General features: G+C 44.4%; 7 protein-coding genes across 7 annotated transcripts; 4 read left to right on the forward strand and 3 right to left on the reverse strand.

Annotated features, from left to right (window-relative positions):
* On the reverse strand, nt 1-3,697 carry K450DRAFT_246220 (uncharacterized protein). Its single transcript, XM_051589885.1, has 10 exons — nt 3,572-3,697; nt 3,373-3,497; nt 3,194-3,259; nt 2,557-3,128; nt 2,401-2,485; nt 2,261-2,331; nt 1,872-2,176; nt 1,631-1,793; nt 1,332-1,550; nt 1-1,268 (listed from the first exon to the last, which is right to left on the reverse strand). Exons 3-10 carry the CDS (start codon nt 3,251-3,253, stop codon nt 335-337), a joined length of 2,409 nt encoding a protein of 802 aa, XP_051443533.1. The 5' UTR covers nt 3,254-3,259; nt 3,373-3,497; nt 3,572-3,697; the 3' UTR covers nt 1-334.
* A 131-nt stretch (nt 3,698-3,828) lies between these two features.
* K450DRAFT_246228 (uncharacterized protein) lies at nt 3,829-5,223 on the forward strand. Its single transcript, XM_051589886.1, has 5 exons — nt 3,829-4,001; nt 4,073-4,230; nt 4,305-4,374; nt 4,497-4,786; nt 4,876-5,223. The coding sequence occupies exons 1-5, from the start codon at nt 3,863-3,865 to the stop codon at nt 5,008-5,010; spliced, it is 792 nt and encodes a 263-aa protein (XP_051443534.1). The 5' UTR covers nt 3,829-3,862; the 3' UTR covers nt 5,011-5,223.
* A 1-nt stretch (nt 5,224) lies between these two features.
* K450DRAFT_246232 (uncharacterized protein) lies at nt 5,225-6,746 on the forward strand. Its single transcript, XM_051589887.1, has 4 exons — nt 5,225-5,343; nt 5,414-5,546; nt 5,612-5,741; nt 5,840-6,746. Exons 1-4 carry the CDS (start codon nt 5,260-5,262, stop codon nt 6,561-6,563), a joined length of 1,071 nt encoding a protein of 356 aa, XP_051443535.1. The 5' UTR covers nt 5,225-5,259; the 3' UTR covers nt 6,564-6,746.
* K450DRAFT_246237 (uncharacterized protein) lies at nt 6,747-8,365 on the reverse strand. Its single transcript, XM_051589888.1, has 4 exons — nt 8,322-8,365; nt 8,086-8,247; nt 7,676-7,990; nt 6,747-7,592 (listed from the first exon to the last, which is right to left on the reverse strand). The coding sequence occupies exons 1-4, from the start codon at nt 8,334-8,336 to the stop codon at nt 6,930-6,932; spliced, it is 1,155 nt and encodes a 384-aa protein (XP_051443536.1). The 5' UTR covers nt 8,337-8,365; the 3' UTR covers nt 6,747-6,929.
* A 113-nt stretch (nt 8,366-8,478) lies between these two features.
* On the forward strand, nt 8,479-9,874 carry K450DRAFT_246241 (uncharacterized protein). The gene is made up of 5 exons (XM_051589889.1): nt 8,479-8,601; nt 8,707-8,785; nt 8,852-8,957; nt 9,024-9,037; nt 9,106-9,874. The coding sequence occupies exons 1-5, from the start codon at nt 8,518-8,520 to the stop codon at nt 9,651-9,653; spliced, it is 831 nt and encodes a 276-aa protein (XP_051443537.1). The 5' UTR covers nt 8,479-8,517; the 3' UTR covers nt 9,654-9,874.
* On the forward strand, nt 9,672-11,084 carry K450DRAFT_246244 (uncharacterized protein). The gene is made up of 4 exons (XM_051589890.1): nt 9,672-9,875; nt 9,982-10,065; nt 10,165-10,316; nt 10,373-11,084. The coding sequence occupies exons 1-4, from the start codon at nt 9,770-9,772 to the stop codon at nt 10,775-10,777; spliced, it is 747 nt and encodes a 248-aa protein (XP_051443538.1). The 5' UTR covers nt 9,672-9,769; the 3' UTR covers nt 10,778-11,084.
* Nucleotide 11,085: 1 nt separating this feature from the next.
* On the reverse strand, nt 11,086-13,919 carry K450DRAFT_246254 (uncharacterized protein). Its single transcript, XM_051589891.1, has 10 exons — nt 13,444-13,919; nt 13,026-13,383; nt 12,834-12,927; nt 12,608-12,716; nt 12,492-12,532; nt 12,361-12,418; nt 12,160-12,281; nt 11,674-12,091; nt 11,412-11,604; nt 11,086-11,350 (listed from the first exon to the last, which is right to left on the reverse strand). The coding sequence occupies exons 1-10, from the start codon at nt 13,808-13,810 to the stop codon at nt 11,128-11,130; spliced, it is 1,983 nt and encodes a 660-aa protein (XP_051443539.1). The 5' UTR covers nt 13,811-13,919; the 3' UTR covers nt 11,086-11,127.
* Nucleotides 13,920-13,950: the final 31 nt, after the last annotated feature.

The following is a 13,950-nucleotide window of genomic DNA, read 5'->3' on the forward strand; positions in this document are numbered from 1 at the left end:
TAAATAAGATAGATCACTGTATATGCTACTAAACTGACCTCATAATTTAATGGAAAATCATAACAGCTATGTCAAGATAAAGTGCAGCTACGATTGACAAGCGCGTCAGTGACTAACTGCATCCATATCACGAAGGTGATTTCCAACTGGTAATATTGGGTCATCCAGCTCAACTCGAGTTATGTAACGTCACTGCTGCGAAAGGTAGGATATGAAAGTTCTTCTATAAATAATCGCGGGATTTACAGTTGATAATGAACAGTAAATGATTCTATTCGAAACAGCTTTGCTTTTGCTATTTCTCGGGTATCCAAATAAAAATAAGGCATTGGGCTTAGTATGCATCCTCGCCTAATGCCACTCGAATTCGATCTCTCAGAGCTTCAATGGCCGCCATCTTGATATCCAGAACCTCATCCAAATTACCAAGATAGTCTATAAACTCGCTGGACGTTTTGATATCGTCTTTGATGCTAGGTGTTTCTCCTTCCTGCAGATTACGCCGGCTGGACAAACCAAGGGAGAAATTCGCCAATAGCTTAGTTTCCTTTTTGGTATAATCGGACACTTCTCTTACTTCAGCTCGATGTAATTTGATGAAGTCGTCGATGGTATCAGCGTCGAACATGATACTATCAATGTCTACTTGCTGTTTAGATTGGTAACTGTCTCCTCCTGACGAATGGGTTCGGCTCATATGGTTGACACGGGGTGATTTGGCAGATGGACCACCGACCATAGTATCTGAGCCATCTGCATCCTGTAGTGAGACAGGGCTAAGTGACAATCCCTTGTGTTGATCCTCAAAGCTGGAACGAGATCGGTCATATTGTAAATTGGATGATGTGCTAGACCTGTGCGCCATGTCTTGACTGGTTCTGCTAGGGTTGGAGCTTTGTGGAGCAGATGACAAACCACCATAACGAGCGAGGCCAGATGGGCTTTTCTGGCGCTGCGACGCATAGGTGTTTTGAGGAGGTAATGCAGCCGGAGGGTCGGCCAATAAGCGGTCATTTCCATCATGCAAAAATTCTTCATCCAAGATATTGACATTTTCATCAGGAAAGTCCTCATCATCCAAGAAAGTGTCATCCACTTCTTTGTACAAATCCGGATCGTCCGATTCCACAAAGTCGTCATCCAGAAATTGCTCTTCGTCTTCATCACCCGAATGGTCATCCATATCATTGTATCCTGACACCAAGTAATGATCGTCCGATAAGTTTTCGCTTTGAGGACGTGCACGTTCACCTTTCAACTCTTTCACTCTGAAATATGACAGGGTTAATTTGGGTGGGTTGCGGTGACCATGAAGCATATAACTCACTAACCTGTCAGCATAGCGAAGGGTATTAAGGGTATGTTCGCTATTGCTTTGATTGGGTGAGATAGTTGCAATCATGCAAGTACGTGATTTCCCAACAAACGAATCCTTTAAAACTTGAGTTAATTTACTTTGACGGAACGGGGTATGGCGTTTATCTTGGTCCAGTGCTCGGATGCATTCTTTGAGAGCCAGCAAGCTTTTGTTGATTTCGGCGCCTTCCATTCTATTCATAACATAGTATACATGAGCCTTATGGTGATCCACTTCCGTGATATTATATCTTTTTTTTTGTTTTTCAATTACCTCGTCTTAGTGTCGGCATCACCTCTATCAGCGCCACGTTCACTACCAGCCAAATCAATAAAGCTAAGCTTTCCAGTAATCTGCTTTCGGTTTTTCTTGGGCTTGAGTAGCACTTGCAAAATGGCATGGGAACGAGAAGAATCGGCATTTGCGCCCGTACTTCCTATTGATACAAAGAAAATGATTAACACCAAGCAGCAGGTTGGGATGCATGCTTTTGCCACGCAATAGTGGTACTTGCCTGTACTGCGAGCTTGGCTACCGTATTCAAAAACTTGCATCAAGTTATTGACATTGTCAATAGGGAACTCCTTCAGACCGGAAATGACGACATTCTGCTTTCCATCTTCACGAGCAAATAGTTTCTTTCGTTCATTCAACAAATCGTACAATTGGCCCTGATAGATTTCATAAAAACCAATCCAGGCTGATAAATGTTCATACTGAGGTTGCTTCAACAGAGCAAAGATATCGCGAGCAGCCAGGACATACAAGCCATGTTCTTGATCTAACATAGTATAGGTTTTGCCAGATCCAGTCTGTCCGCTGAGAAAAAAATGGCAACCATTTCAGCAAACACGCTAACTCAGCCCATCCACGGTAGCCCAAAAACAGGGGGTAGGTACTCACTATGCAAAACAGGTTGCCTTTCCACCATCAAAGACATACTTGACAAGCGGTAAAGCGGTGCGTTGATAAAGCTTAAAATAACAAACAAGGTCAGCGGCGAACTTATCCACAGTAAATCACTAGATGCTGCTCTGCTTTACCTCTTGATTGTCAGCATCAACATCAAACACTTCATCAAAAGTGAAGCTATGCTGTTCGACGTATTTGGTAAGATCAACTTTTACTCTGAGCAAAACACGGAATTCGTTAACACCTGCTGTTGCAAGTTCCATTTCATTCCATTCGCTTCGACTTACTTTGGCTCATTGATATGGATACTTCGAATTCCGACAGTAGGAGCAATATCCTTTTCTGCTTTGTCGATCTCCTTTCTACTCAGCGGCCTTTTCCTAACACACACACGAATCTTTTGGTTCAAATCGCTTTGACCGGGCTTACTAGCAGGTATGGTGGCAACGGTGGGTGAGCTGGATCCGGAAAAGGCTGAAGAATTGGAGGGGGGTCGAGGAGAGTGGCGAACACGGGAATGCAGAGGCATACCGTATGGGTTGGAAGGACCGGACCCTCTGCGAACGGGCACAGGGTCATCTTCATCCGATGCATCTTCATTATAGGTATCAAGGTGTTTAAGGTATATTTCAGGTCTCGAGAGTTGGCCAGGCAGGGTTCGTGATCTAGATCGAGTGGCTAGCGGTGGCGGGCTAGGCATACTAGGAGATTGAATAGGCGATCGATTTGGCGAACTAGAGTCTGGTCGTTTCTGATAAACATCGGAAGGTCTACGAAAAGAAGAAGGAACGGTTGACTGGCTGGATGCCAAAAGTCCATTCTCATAACTTGGAAGTTCTTGACGCAATCCTTGGACCAGCTAGAAGGGTGTTAATGATGTATTTTGCCTAATAGAAGTCCCGAAAAAAATACAAATTAACTTGCTTGAAACAGTTTCCGTCGGTCTTTCATAGTAGTTACACCCAAGCGACTGTAGTCCTGCATGGAAATCTATTTACAATAAGTCAGTGGCGGGAGGAATGGAGGGGATAAGATATGTAAAATTTTTGACGTGTGATTAGAGGAGAATTTTGGTAAAAATTTACGGCAGAACTAGATCGTACCTGAGCCAAGCTTTCTAGATGAGAGATACCATTGGAAGAAAAGCTATTGGGAAGAAAGGTGTTATTTTTTTTTCCTTGTGCGGGAGTGGAAGCGGATATACACAGGAAACGCACCTCGAATAATACTGTAAGGCGTGTGGCGGTGGATGAATGAGACTAGGTCATAGTGACGAGATGCTCAGGGACGGACGGGACTTACCTGGTCGAGATCAGCTTTCCTCAATGTATCTAATAAAGTAGTTGCCATGGCCAATGGAAGAATAGAAGAGATGGAGAGTTGGGGAGTGGGATGAAAGTTCACAAAATAATGTGAAAGCAAGCAAAGAATTGCTCACGTGCCCAGTGCAGGCAAAGCAGGGCGGGCGGGCTTCTCGGTGATGTTTCCAATGGCTGGTAACGTGATATTGTGATCTCACTCACTGTGCTATAAAAGTGGCCGATGGCGAAAGAAGTTTTTCCAGGTTTATTTCTTCTTTTCCTCTAAAGCAAAATGTCTCGCCTTCATCTCTTGCAAAAGGTTGCTAACGTTGTCGTCTACTTGTTCTTCTTGGGAGCTACTGTCTACTCTGTAGTTGGTCCTAAGCCTGACCCTAAGGTCATTTTGGAACACGAGACATACATCACTCCCGGTATGTTCTTGGCATATCTTATCATATTTAAATAATCCCCCCTCACTTTTACTAATGCAACTGTCATGTAGCTTCCTGGGTGTTCTACGTGTGGTCTGTCATCCATTTGCTTTTGGGTGGTTTCGTTGTCTACCAATGGTTTGAGCCTGCTCATGAAGTCGCTGTCCATGGCGTTGGCTGGCACTTTGTTATTTCCAGTGTTTTGAACGCTGTTTGGCTCTCTTTGTGGGTAAGTTCCGTGGCACTTTGGCTGGCTGGCTGGCTGGCTGACATAACATTGACGACTTTTTTCCTGTCATCTAGCAAAAGGGTCACTTGGTCTTGGCGCTTATTGCTATCCTCTTCACAGCTTCTTCCGTTTCCTTCGTATTTTGTAAGTTTAGGGCGTTGCTACACAATGCATCAAATCAAGTGGCAACTTTGTTTGAACCTCCGCTAATACGTTACACCTCGCTTCTTTTACCCTTCCTTTCTTCCCCCTTGCCTCCGTTTTAGACAACTTGGAGAAGAACTATGCTGCCAACAACTGGTGGGACCGCATCTTTGTTCATGCTCCTTTCTCCTTGTGGCACGGTTTCGTTGTGTTCGTCGCTGTCTTGAACACCTTCGCTGCCTTCACCTCCACTCAAGAGGATGGCCCTGATACCCTTCACATCACCTTGGTCATCTTCGGCCTCGTGTTCTTGGCCAGTACCGCTATTGGTTATGTTGAATACAAGGGAGCTAAAGGTGATGTTACAGGTGCTCTTGTCATTGCCATCGGACTTTTCGGTGTCTTCGCTCAGGTACGTGCCATTGCCCTACACGTTTTTTGTTGTTGTTGTGTAGACACACTAACCCTTACACTCCCTTAATTTTTTTTTGTCTTGTACAGCAACACAATGCTATCATCCACTGGTCTGCTCTTGCTGCTGCCATCGTCACTGTTCTCTACCCCGCTCGCCCCTACATCTTCAAGTTGTTGGGCCGCACTTCCGAGTCCGGAGAGAACGCTCCTCTCCTCGGTTAAAGCTTGCCGTCATTTCGTATAGTTAGCTTTTTTTTCAATTATCTATCAACCCTCAAGAAACACTAGGTTTCTAGCTTAACTTTGTACCCGTGTTTCGCTCAAAGAGCTTTCACTGATCGTAATATTGGATGTGGTTTAAAAACACGCACGTTTTTGGAAAATGAGTCAGTGTGTGACTGTTGAAAAAATTGTAATACGATTTTCCATTTGGAAGCTTTGCTTAACACCTCTTACTTTTGTCACAGCAACATGTCTGAATTCATGGAAGATCTTCGAGTCACTGGCTACAATGCCCTTTTAACCCCTTCTTTCATTCAAGAAGAGTTCCCAGCTGTAAGTAGAACCACTAGGTGTTTACCAAATCAAAAAAGCAGTGACTCACTCGCGTTGCTTTGTACCATAGAGCGAAAAGTCAAAAGCCACAGTCCGTCAAGCACGTCAGGAAGCTGCCAGCATCTTGAGAAAGGAGGATGACCGTCTCATCATCATCGTTGGACCCTGCTCTATCCATGACACTCAAGCTGCTAAGGAATACAGTAAGTTTAAAAGATTCTTAGGGCCAGGGCCACTGAATCGTTAGGCTAACCCCGTTTCTTCATAGGCCAGCTTCTTCTTGAAGCCAAGGAAAAGCACAAGGGAGAATTGCTTATCATTATGCGCTCTTACTTTGAGAAGCCTCGCACCACCGTTGGATGGAAGGGCTTGATCAATGATCCAGATATTAATGGAAGGTATGTTTTTTTGGTAACACAAGCTAATATCTAGATGCCAGCCATCTAGGGTTACAAAAAAGCCCACTGACCGTCGAATCTCCATTTGGTCTATATAGCTACAACATCAACAAGGGTTTAAGAATCGCAAGAAAGCTCTTATGTGAACTCACAGACGCTGGTATGCCGGTGGCTGTTGAATTGCTCGATACCATTTCTCCACAATATCTTGCCGATTTGATCTCTTGGGGAGCCATTGGCGCTCGTACCACTGAGTCACAACTTCACCGTGAACTCGCGTCAGGTGTGTCTTTCCCCGTTGGATTTAAGAACGGTACTGATGGCAACGTGGCTATTGCCGTGGATGCCATTCGCGCTGCCTCTTCCCCACATCACTTCTTGGGTGTTACCAAGCACGGTATGACCACTATCACCAACACCAAGGGAAACCCCGATTGCCACGTCATTCTCAGAGGAGGAAACGATGGTCCCAACTACTCAAAAGAACACATTGCCAAGTCACGAAGTGACCTTGAGAAGGCTAAGTTAGCTACCAACGTCATGGTTGATTGCTCTCATGGTAACTCTGAGAAGGACCATGCTAACCAACCCAAGGTGTCAAAATGTCTTTCTGCTCAAATTACTGAAGGTGACAAGAGCATTATTGGCTTGATGATTGAGTCTCATATCAATGAAGGCAAGCAAAGCGTTCCAGCTGAGGGCCCTGCTGCCCTTAAGTATGGTATTTCCATCACCGATGCATGTGTCAACTGGGCCACCACCACCGAGATGTTGAACGAACTTGCTGCATCCGTCAAGGCACGCCGCGCTGCTAAGCAATAGACGCATACACAGTCAAGCATATCCGCATTCAACCAACCCTCCCGCACATATAATGTATCCCATCAGGTTTTCTTACTGAAGATAAAAGCCAGAAATGAAAAAGTACAGCATCGTTTTTTCTTTCTTCCATCCTTTCAAACAAACAGAAAAAATAGAACAGCCAAAGAATTTTTATATAAAAATGGAAAAAAATCCTCCAACGCCATTGTACAGGCCAATAAAAGGATGATGACATTCGTCGTTAAGATTTTTTATTGTTGAACATAGAGCAAAAAGCAAAAAGTTTTGTGTGATGGAATGTGAAGGGTATTAAACATTGGGTTCGATCGATTCCAATGGGGCGGGATTTAATTAAAAAGTCGTGGATCATAAGGCGCCTAGCATTTGTTTCATTTTACGAAGGTCTCCAATGATGGCATTGATCTGTTGCAACCCCCATGTTTGAACGATATCATCAATTTTCTGCCCTCGCGCAAGGTTGCCCAGCATTTCAGCTTGTTGGCGAAAGCTTTCCAAAGCTGCACGTTTTTCTGCCGCTTTCTTATCGCCATTAACGGAGGATGCATCCGTGACCTCTCCATCAGCTATGTCTTCACTATGACTGAGTTTTCGTTTCTTCGCCAATGGCTCCTCTTCTTTCTCTTGTTCAGGTATTTCCTTGTCTTGTGGTGTAGCTGACGCCTCGCCGTCATTGGCGTTTTCTTCGGAGGACGATGCTTCGTTGGCAGCTCCCCATCGCTGTCGTACAAGTTCTACCAAACTCTCTGCTTCCTGCTGCCACACTTGAAAAGCTTCTCGTTTCTTATCTAGTTCCTTGTCCTCCTTCATCCTCAAAATGTCTTTAAGGGTAAGATGTCTTTCATTTTGAAAGCTTCTTTCGTATGTCACTAGCTTGTTAAGGACTCGTTGACCGATATACATATGTTTGCAAATGGACATATCGTCTGGACATGTACATGATACCATAACTTCATCTTCGAGCGCTATGTCGTATATTGTGCTATAGTCTGTGAACGAATGAACTTGAATCTGTATTTCGAACAAAAATTTTCCATGGAGTTAGTGTAACCGTAGAGATCGCATTTTGATCGAAGGTAGTGTGTCGTTTTTACCTTATCCTTGTGATTGCCTGCAATCAACAACTGAGCCTTCTCCCATGTGATATCATAAGCGTCATGAAACCGTTTTCGTGGTTCTGATCCTAAAATAACTTGATTGATTGGAAGCAATCGTCTTTTAACGTGTTGTTCCCATTCGAATGATTTGTTCAGTACGCGATTGACGAGGAACATATGCCGACACGTCTTTTTCCTGCCACGAGAGTTGGGGACTGCACCATTCATGCAAGTACAGTCTAGCATGCAATTCCTTTGTAGCCGAATAGCGAACGATCCGACTTTGTCGTCTCCAAAAGCTGCCACCAGGACCTGCATAATACAAAAAAAAAAACGGAACGGGATCGCGAAGGGGGGCATTCGTTAATCTAGGTGTATTCTTGAAATGCCTACGGCAAGATATATACCTCTTGTTCGTTGTGTGGAACCACTAAACGCTCAGCTTCCTGCCACGTCATTTGATTAACCATGTCCAAAGCACTGCGTTCCATCTTTGTGAGCTTCACATTGCTGAAACTTCTGTTCACCCTCAAACCATCGACCTCGGGAGCGACCCAGTCCCATGTGTGCTAATTAAAGAGAAAAACGGGTCATTAGTGAGTCCAGATATAGCCATGCCAACGCTATGATGTCAATCACTTGCCATGTTTTCACTCATGCTATGTGATTTCTAAAAGCTGAGGCACTTCTTTGCTGGAAAGTGTCGTCATTGGGAGAACAGTGCCCAAAAAAAAAATATGTCACGTGTTAGTCTGCGCTGGGCCTGGCCGACAGGTTTTCAATAAGGAGCTTTTACCCAACGCACGCACAACTGAAAGCACTCGTATGACCAGCAGTTCATGACCATCGAAGAGTACAAGGCTTTGAAGAAGAAGCCTAAGAGTGACATTGCGCTCAATCTTCTCAAAAGACTGGCGTCACAGGCAAGTTTGACTTGTTAGCGTCCGGCCAAGAAGCATAACCCGCGACATAAAGGCTGACACCGTCCTTTTGACACATACTTTTCTCAAAAATGTTACTGCAACTAGGTGGCTCCAATTATGAAGAAAAGGGGATGGAAAGTCAAACAGCTTGCAGAATTCTATCCGAGTAATCCCAGCTTGCTAGGTCGGTCAGCGTTTCAAACATACATTACTTGTTACAAACAAGGACACTGATTACGACTCTTTATAGGACTCAACGTCAACAAGGGATACCGTATCGACATACGACTCCGTTCTCCTGCAGACGCATCTGAATTTCTTCCATATGACGATTTATTAGGCACATTGTTACATGAGTAAGTGAGCAACTATCTATAGCACACATTCAATTCCATTGACGCTGTATTTTCCTCGAATGTTAGATTAACTCATATAGGTGAGATCGGTTTGTGAACATTAGACGAGCAGCATCGTGCCTAAAACTGAAATAATTACTCGCTTTAGTTCGGGGACCACATGATGTCCAATTTTACAAAATACTGAACGAGGTTAACGCTGAATTGGATGACTTGATTAGCACAGGATATAGCGGCGAAGGGTTTTACAGTCAAGGAAAACAACTAGGTAGCAGTCGACAAGTATCCAAGAGTGAAGCACGGAAGAAAGCTTTGGAAGCGGCTGAAAAACGACAAAAACTTGGCAAATTAATGCTTCCAGCTGGAGGAAGACGGTTGGGTGGAGGGGAATCGGCAGCTGAAAGAGAAGCTCAGTTCACTCCGCAAGAACTGGCAGCTGAAGCAGCTGAACGTCGACGTCGTGATAACATATGGTGTGGTGGTCAAGAAGCCATAACGCAAGAGGCGAAACCGGAAGATTATGTATCGACTGTTCAAGACAACGGTTCAACGTCCAGCAATAAACGACGGCTAGATGATATAGATGATAAGGCATGGGCGTGTAATTACTGTACATTTATGAATGAGCCGCTACATCTTGTTTGCTCCATGTGCTTACAAGAGAAAACAAATGAAAAGAGGATTAAAAGTTCCTGAGGTGGTAGTTGGTATCGCTGGTTTAGGTCCAATAGGCTACTCTCAATTTTTTTTTTTTCTACAACACCAATTTTCGGTGGCATCGCATTTTTTTATTTCCTTTCTTTCATTTCGTCATGTCAACTCAATCGACTGATTCACAACGTGAAGCTACACCTTCCCCAGCTGCTTCCACCCCTGCTGCTCCCACTAAAGCAGTGCAAGTGAAGCTTGTTTTGCTTGGTATGTATTGCAAGTCAGCACCGCCCATGCTCACTATATCATACAATCCGTTGCATATGAAACATCACCGATCTAAACGTCTTGACACTCCTTTTTTCAACTCTAGGTGAAGCGGCTGTAGGCAAATCCAGTCTAGTGATCCGCTTTGTCAATCGTGATTTTCAAGAAAACAGAGAACCCACCATTGGAGGTAAAGCATGTTATCTACATGGCACTAATGTCGTCATGCCCCCCATTATGGTGATGTCATGGCCCATTAACACTTTGACTTTTTTTCATCTCTGATTAGCTGCGTTCTTAACTCAAAAATGCAACGTCGATGACCGTTCCATCAAATTCGAAATCTGGGATACCGCTGGTCAAGAAAGATTCCATAGCTTGGCACCCATGTATTACCGTAATGCCCAAGCTGCGGTAGTTGTATATGACGTTACTAAAGCCGTAAGTACCGAACGTTTTGCTTGCTTTTATTGCCTATCTGTTAATCCCTTCTGCAGGCTTCTTTGGATAAGGCAAAGTCATGGGTTAAGGAACTACAGCGTCAGGCCAACCCTAACATTGTTATCGCTTTGGTCGGCAATAAGCTGGATTTGGTGCAGCAAGCAGAGGAGGAAGATGAAGATGCTGAAGAAGGCACTAGCACTGTCAGACAGGTGCCTCAAGAAGAAGCTGCTGCTTATGCACAAGAATCCGGCCTCTTGTTCTTTGAGACGAGTGCACGAACAGGTGATGGTGTAGATCAAGTGTTCTCGGATATCGCCAAGAGTATTCCTCTCGAACACATCTTAGCGTCTAGCCGTGGTTCTCGACAAGGCGGATCCAACAATCCTCGCATTGACTTGATGCGAGAAGGTGCCAATGGGGTACGCGCTCCCGGCGATGGCTCCAACTGCGCTTGTTAAACATCGTCTTCTTTTACACATCTTGTATTCTTTCCTTATCCCCTTTTTCTCCTGCTTTGCTTTGCCTTGCCATACATTCAAATATTAACAGCTCTTTTATATTCCAATTCCCCCCTTCCCCGCGTCCCATACTGCTATATGGATGGATCATAATCTCCGTATCTCATACAAATACTTTTTTCTTTTGTACGATTGCTTCCCTTTTTCGCTGCGACAGTGACAAACATACATGAGATAAAATCACTCTATGACACACAGTAGTGCTCCGTGTGAAAGACTCTTAGGGCCGGTACTATGTTCATATCATGACCGGGTGGCATTCCTATAGGGCAAACAAAAAAAAAAACGGTTTATTTTACATCGGCAATGTCATCTGAATCATCTGAAGGAGAGGCACTGAAAACGGTCTGTTGAACAGGAGCCACGTAATCGATGGACGCCGCCGAGTCACTTGTCCACGGCCGTCGCATCAGAGGGTGCGCTTCAGTATTGAACACAAATTTGTCTAATGAAATAACATCGTCTTCTGAAAAGAGAAGGTAGAGATATTTGAGAGTCTCCGCCATGAAGAAACTAGAAAGGAAGGATGAGTGATGGATTGGTGGACCTTGGTTGCCTATCAAAAATGCCTCACCTCTCCATGGAATCGTTCTGATTGTCTTCCACACCGACCTCTTCAGTAGGAACGAAATCCACACTGCGTATAGATGAATACGCCGTGGGGGTCTTGCAATATTTTTCAATGGCCTCAAATATCTTCCATCCGTAGTCCTGATATTTTGGATCGCCTGTAATTCTATACAAGACATACAGACTTTCAACCGTTTCTAAATAAGCGAAATATAAATATAGGAGGTATCAAACAGGTTGGCTTTTTCTTTCGTCGTAAAACTTACCGGGCCGGAGCAAGTACATAAGATCACCTCCACGTCTAAAATTGGACATGCCAGGACGTTTGCCGACAGCGGTAGCCATGTCCTCAGTGACATTTTGTCCAGAAGGAGGTGGAGTGTGATGTATCTGGTCTCTAGCCGCCTCTTGTTCCTCGTTTGCAGCGATCTGAGCTTCATCGGCATGTGGGTGGAAAAGTACAAATCGGTCTCGACGAATCTCTTTTAGACTCTTGTTATACGTTTTCCCGTTAAATACTTCAGTCTTGAGTTCGTAATAAGTCCAGCGTTCTGGGCACAAGCCAGTGGCAGAACTTTGGTACATGAACACGCACGTCTCCAGTAATCCCTTGGCAATCAGCAAATCTTCTTCTCGGTCAAACAGTTTGGCGCCAATAGCAAGCATACCAGGCACGAAACAAGACTTTTGGCCAGCAAGTAGGGTCTGGTTAGCATCGGAGTTGTCTAACCATGCAGCCGAAAATATCTTACCAAGTGATCCATCACGAACTCTGGCGTACGAGACACGGTGTTATATGGAGTAAGGTATAGGAGATCAGACTGTGGTAGCTGTCGCAACAAGTATCGACGCATGCCTTCCATCGACTCTATGTCTATCAGTGGTTGTTAATAACCTCCGGGACCTCAAGATAAAAATAAAGAGAGCCTCGCCAGTGTGGAGCTTAAACTTACACATTCGTTTGTACTGTGGAACCGTCCCATCCACCAGCAGATATTGCTTCAAAAAATACTGAAGACATGGAAGGGTTAGCAAGAGATGTAAGCACTCCATCCCAAGGGAAATTATACAATGTGTAACCTACCTCAAATGCACTATCACCCGCTCCACCAAACGACGAAATGGCTGAGAATACCGGGAAAACGTTACTTCCAATCAAGTTCAAGCCCATTCCCTTATTACCGACTTTGTCCTACTCACAATTTGTAAATTCTCCTCGACCAACGTCCATCGTGGTTGGGTAAAGTCCAGGAATATGCATATTCTGTTCGATGCCCATGCTTTCAACATAGTCGGTAATTCGCTGAGCCTATACGGATCAATGAAATTAGATGAGAGGGAGAAACAATGAGGGCAATGAACTTGTAAGGCAAGGCGGCTGATTTTTTTCATCAGGGCAATTTTTTTTTTTTTTTGGTTTTCTAACCTTTCTGGCATACTGTGGATCCCCGGTATAATGAGACAGGGTCATAAATTCCAACTGAACAGTGCCTACTTCAGCGATCAAGCTAAAGTTGTCTCTGGACATCCGGCTAATCAATGATATGAAAAAGGAGAGGAAGGGGACACAGATTTAATAAAGCTTGTGGGATTGCTCCACTGCATGAGGCTGACTTACCTTTCGAGATACCACCAATGATGGGGTAAATCATAAGGTGTATCAAAGGCAGGCATGAGCACTTGACCCAATTCTTCAGCTTTGGTTAATAAAATCTCATGCCCAGAAAGTTCGTAGGCACTCAAAAGACCACCAAGATGACGAATGATTGTTTCAAACACACTGATGGGAACGGAATTCGCTGTGCGGTTGTAATTGATGCCTTCTATGGCCTGGACGGCCTCATTGAACTCGTCTTGAAATCCCATGACAAGCATGGTGGATAACGAATCTACCAAGGTGGCCCCCCATCCGCCAAATCCATCGACGGTTCCATTTGTATTCGGTTTAACTTCATCGTGTTTGAAAGCGTATTTTCCTAGTTGAATGATATAAGCATGGAAGGCCAAGTAGCACTACATATGATACCAAAGCTTACGGTAGCCAGTCCATGTATGATTGAAAGCATTTTTCACAGCCTGCTGACGATACTCTCTTACGACCTTGGCTTCCGGCGACTCGTCCACCTGGGGTCGTTGTATTTTGGGCAAACGAGCATTGAATCCTTTAACACCCTGAAGGACTGTATGTGGCTTTCTTTCAATTTCTTCTTCCTCGACTTTCTCACTTGGTTTGCTCGACACGCGTGCATCCTGATCATAGGCATCACCAAGATCGTGGTTGAGTTGGGAACCGGAGTTCGAGGACTCGTGAATGGAGAGCGCGAGGTATTGTAGAACAACCAGAACGACTACAGCAAGTAGAATAGGTATTCGCCATCGTTGACGAACTTTGGGCCAAGACATGTCGAAAGGATTGGGTGAGAGATTGCGGTAAGCGGGGAAATCAGTAGAAAGGGTTAAAGAGGGGTCCAGACTAGAGTGATTAGAAAAAAAAAAGTCAAAATGGACACAGGAAGTGCGCACCCCACTAATTTTTTAACATG

The sequence above is a fragment of the Umbelopsis ramanniana genome (assembly GCF_025399195.1).
Source record: "Umbelopsis ramanniana AG unplaced genomic scaffold K450scaffold_37, whole genome shotgun sequence".
Classification (NCBI taxonomy): domain Eukaryota; kingdom Fungi; phylum Mucoromycota; class Umbelopsidomycetes; order Umbelopsidales; family Umbelopsidaceae; genus Umbelopsis; species Umbelopsis ramanniana.

Bases quoted from the DNA above. Each gene is read 5' to 3' on its own strand.
- K450DRAFT_246228 (XM_051589886.1), top strand. From the start codon at position 3,863: ATGTCTCGCCTTCATCTCTTGCAAAAGGTTGCTAACGTTGTCGTCTAC. The intron at 4,231-4,304 runs GTAAGTTCCGTG...CCTGTCATCTAG, and splicing joins CTGTTTGGCTCTCTTTGTGG to CAAAAGGGTCACTTGGTCTT. The intron at 4,787-4,875 runs GTACGTGCCATT...TGTCTTGTACAG, and splicing joins TTTTCGGTGTCTTCGCTCAG to CAACACAATGCTATCATCCA.
- K450DRAFT_246241 (XM_051589889.1), top strand. From the start codon at position 8,518: ATGACCATCGAAGAGTACAAGGCTTTGAAGAAGAAGCCTAAGAGTGAC. The intron at 8,602-8,706 runs GCAAGTTTGACT...TACTGCAACTAG, and splicing joins TCAAAAGACTGGCGTCACAG to GTGGCTCCAATTATGAAGAA. The intron at 8,786-8,851 runs GTCGGTCAGCGT...GACTCTTTATAG, and splicing joins GAGTAATCCCAGCTTGCTAG to GACTCAACGTCAACAAGGGA.
- K450DRAFT_246237 (XM_051589888.1), bottom strand. The intron at 7,991-8,085 runs GTATATATCTTG...TGTATTATGCAG, and splicing joins TTCCACACAACGAACAAGAG to GTCCTGGTGGCAGCTTTTGG. The intron at 7,593-7,675 runs GTAAAAACGACA...TTCGAAATACAG, and splicing joins CAGGCAATCACAAGGATAAG to ATTCAAGTTCATTCGTTCAC.
- K450DRAFT_246220 (XM_051589885.1), bottom strand. From the start codon at position 3,253: ATGCAGGACTACAGTCGCTTGGGTGTAACTACTATGAAAGACCGACGG. The intron at 2,332-2,400 runs GTAAAGCAGAGC...TGTTATTTTAAG, and splicing joins TTGATGCTGACAATCAAGAG to CTTTATCAACGCACCGCTTT. The intron at 1,551-1,630 runs GTAATTGAAAAA...TGTTATGAATAG, and splicing joins GATGCCGACACTAAGACGAG to AATGGAAGGCGCCGAAATCA.
- K450DRAFT_246244 (XM_051589890.1), top strand. From the start codon at position 9,770: ATGTCAACTCAATCGACTGATTCACAACGTGAAGCTACACCTTCCCCA. The intron at 9,876-9,981 runs GTATGTATTGCA...TTTCAACTCTAG, and splicing joins AGTGAAGCTTGTTTTGCTTG to GTGAAGCGGCTGTAGGCAAA. The intron at 10,317-10,372 runs GTAAGTACCGAA...TCCCTTCTGCAG, and splicing joins TATATGACGTTACTAAAGCC to GCTTCTTTGGATAAGGCAAA.
- K450DRAFT_246254 (XM_051589891.1), bottom strand. From the start codon at position 13,810: ATGTCTTGGCCCAAAGTTCGTCAACGATGGCGAATACCTATTCTACTT. The intron at 12,419-12,491 runs GTAGGTTACACA...CCATGTCTTCAG, and splicing joins CGGGTGATAGTGCATTTGAG to TATTTTTTGAAGCAATATCT. The intron at 12,282-12,360 runs GTAAGTTTAAGC...AACCACTGATAG, and splicing joins TCCACAGTACAAACGAATGT to ACATAGAGTCGATGGAAGGC.
- K450DRAFT_246232 (XM_051589887.1), top strand. From the start codon at position 5,260: ATGTCTGAATTCATGGAAGATCTTCGAGTCACTGGCTACAATGCCCTT. The intron at 5,344-5,413 runs GTAAGTAGAACC...TTTGTACCATAG, and splicing joins TTCAAGAAGAGTTCCCAGCT to AGCGAAAAGTCAAAAGCCAC. The intron at 5,742-5,839 runs GTATGTTTTTTT...TGGTCTATATAG, and splicing joins GATCCAGATATTAATGGAAG to CTACAACATCAACAAGGGTT.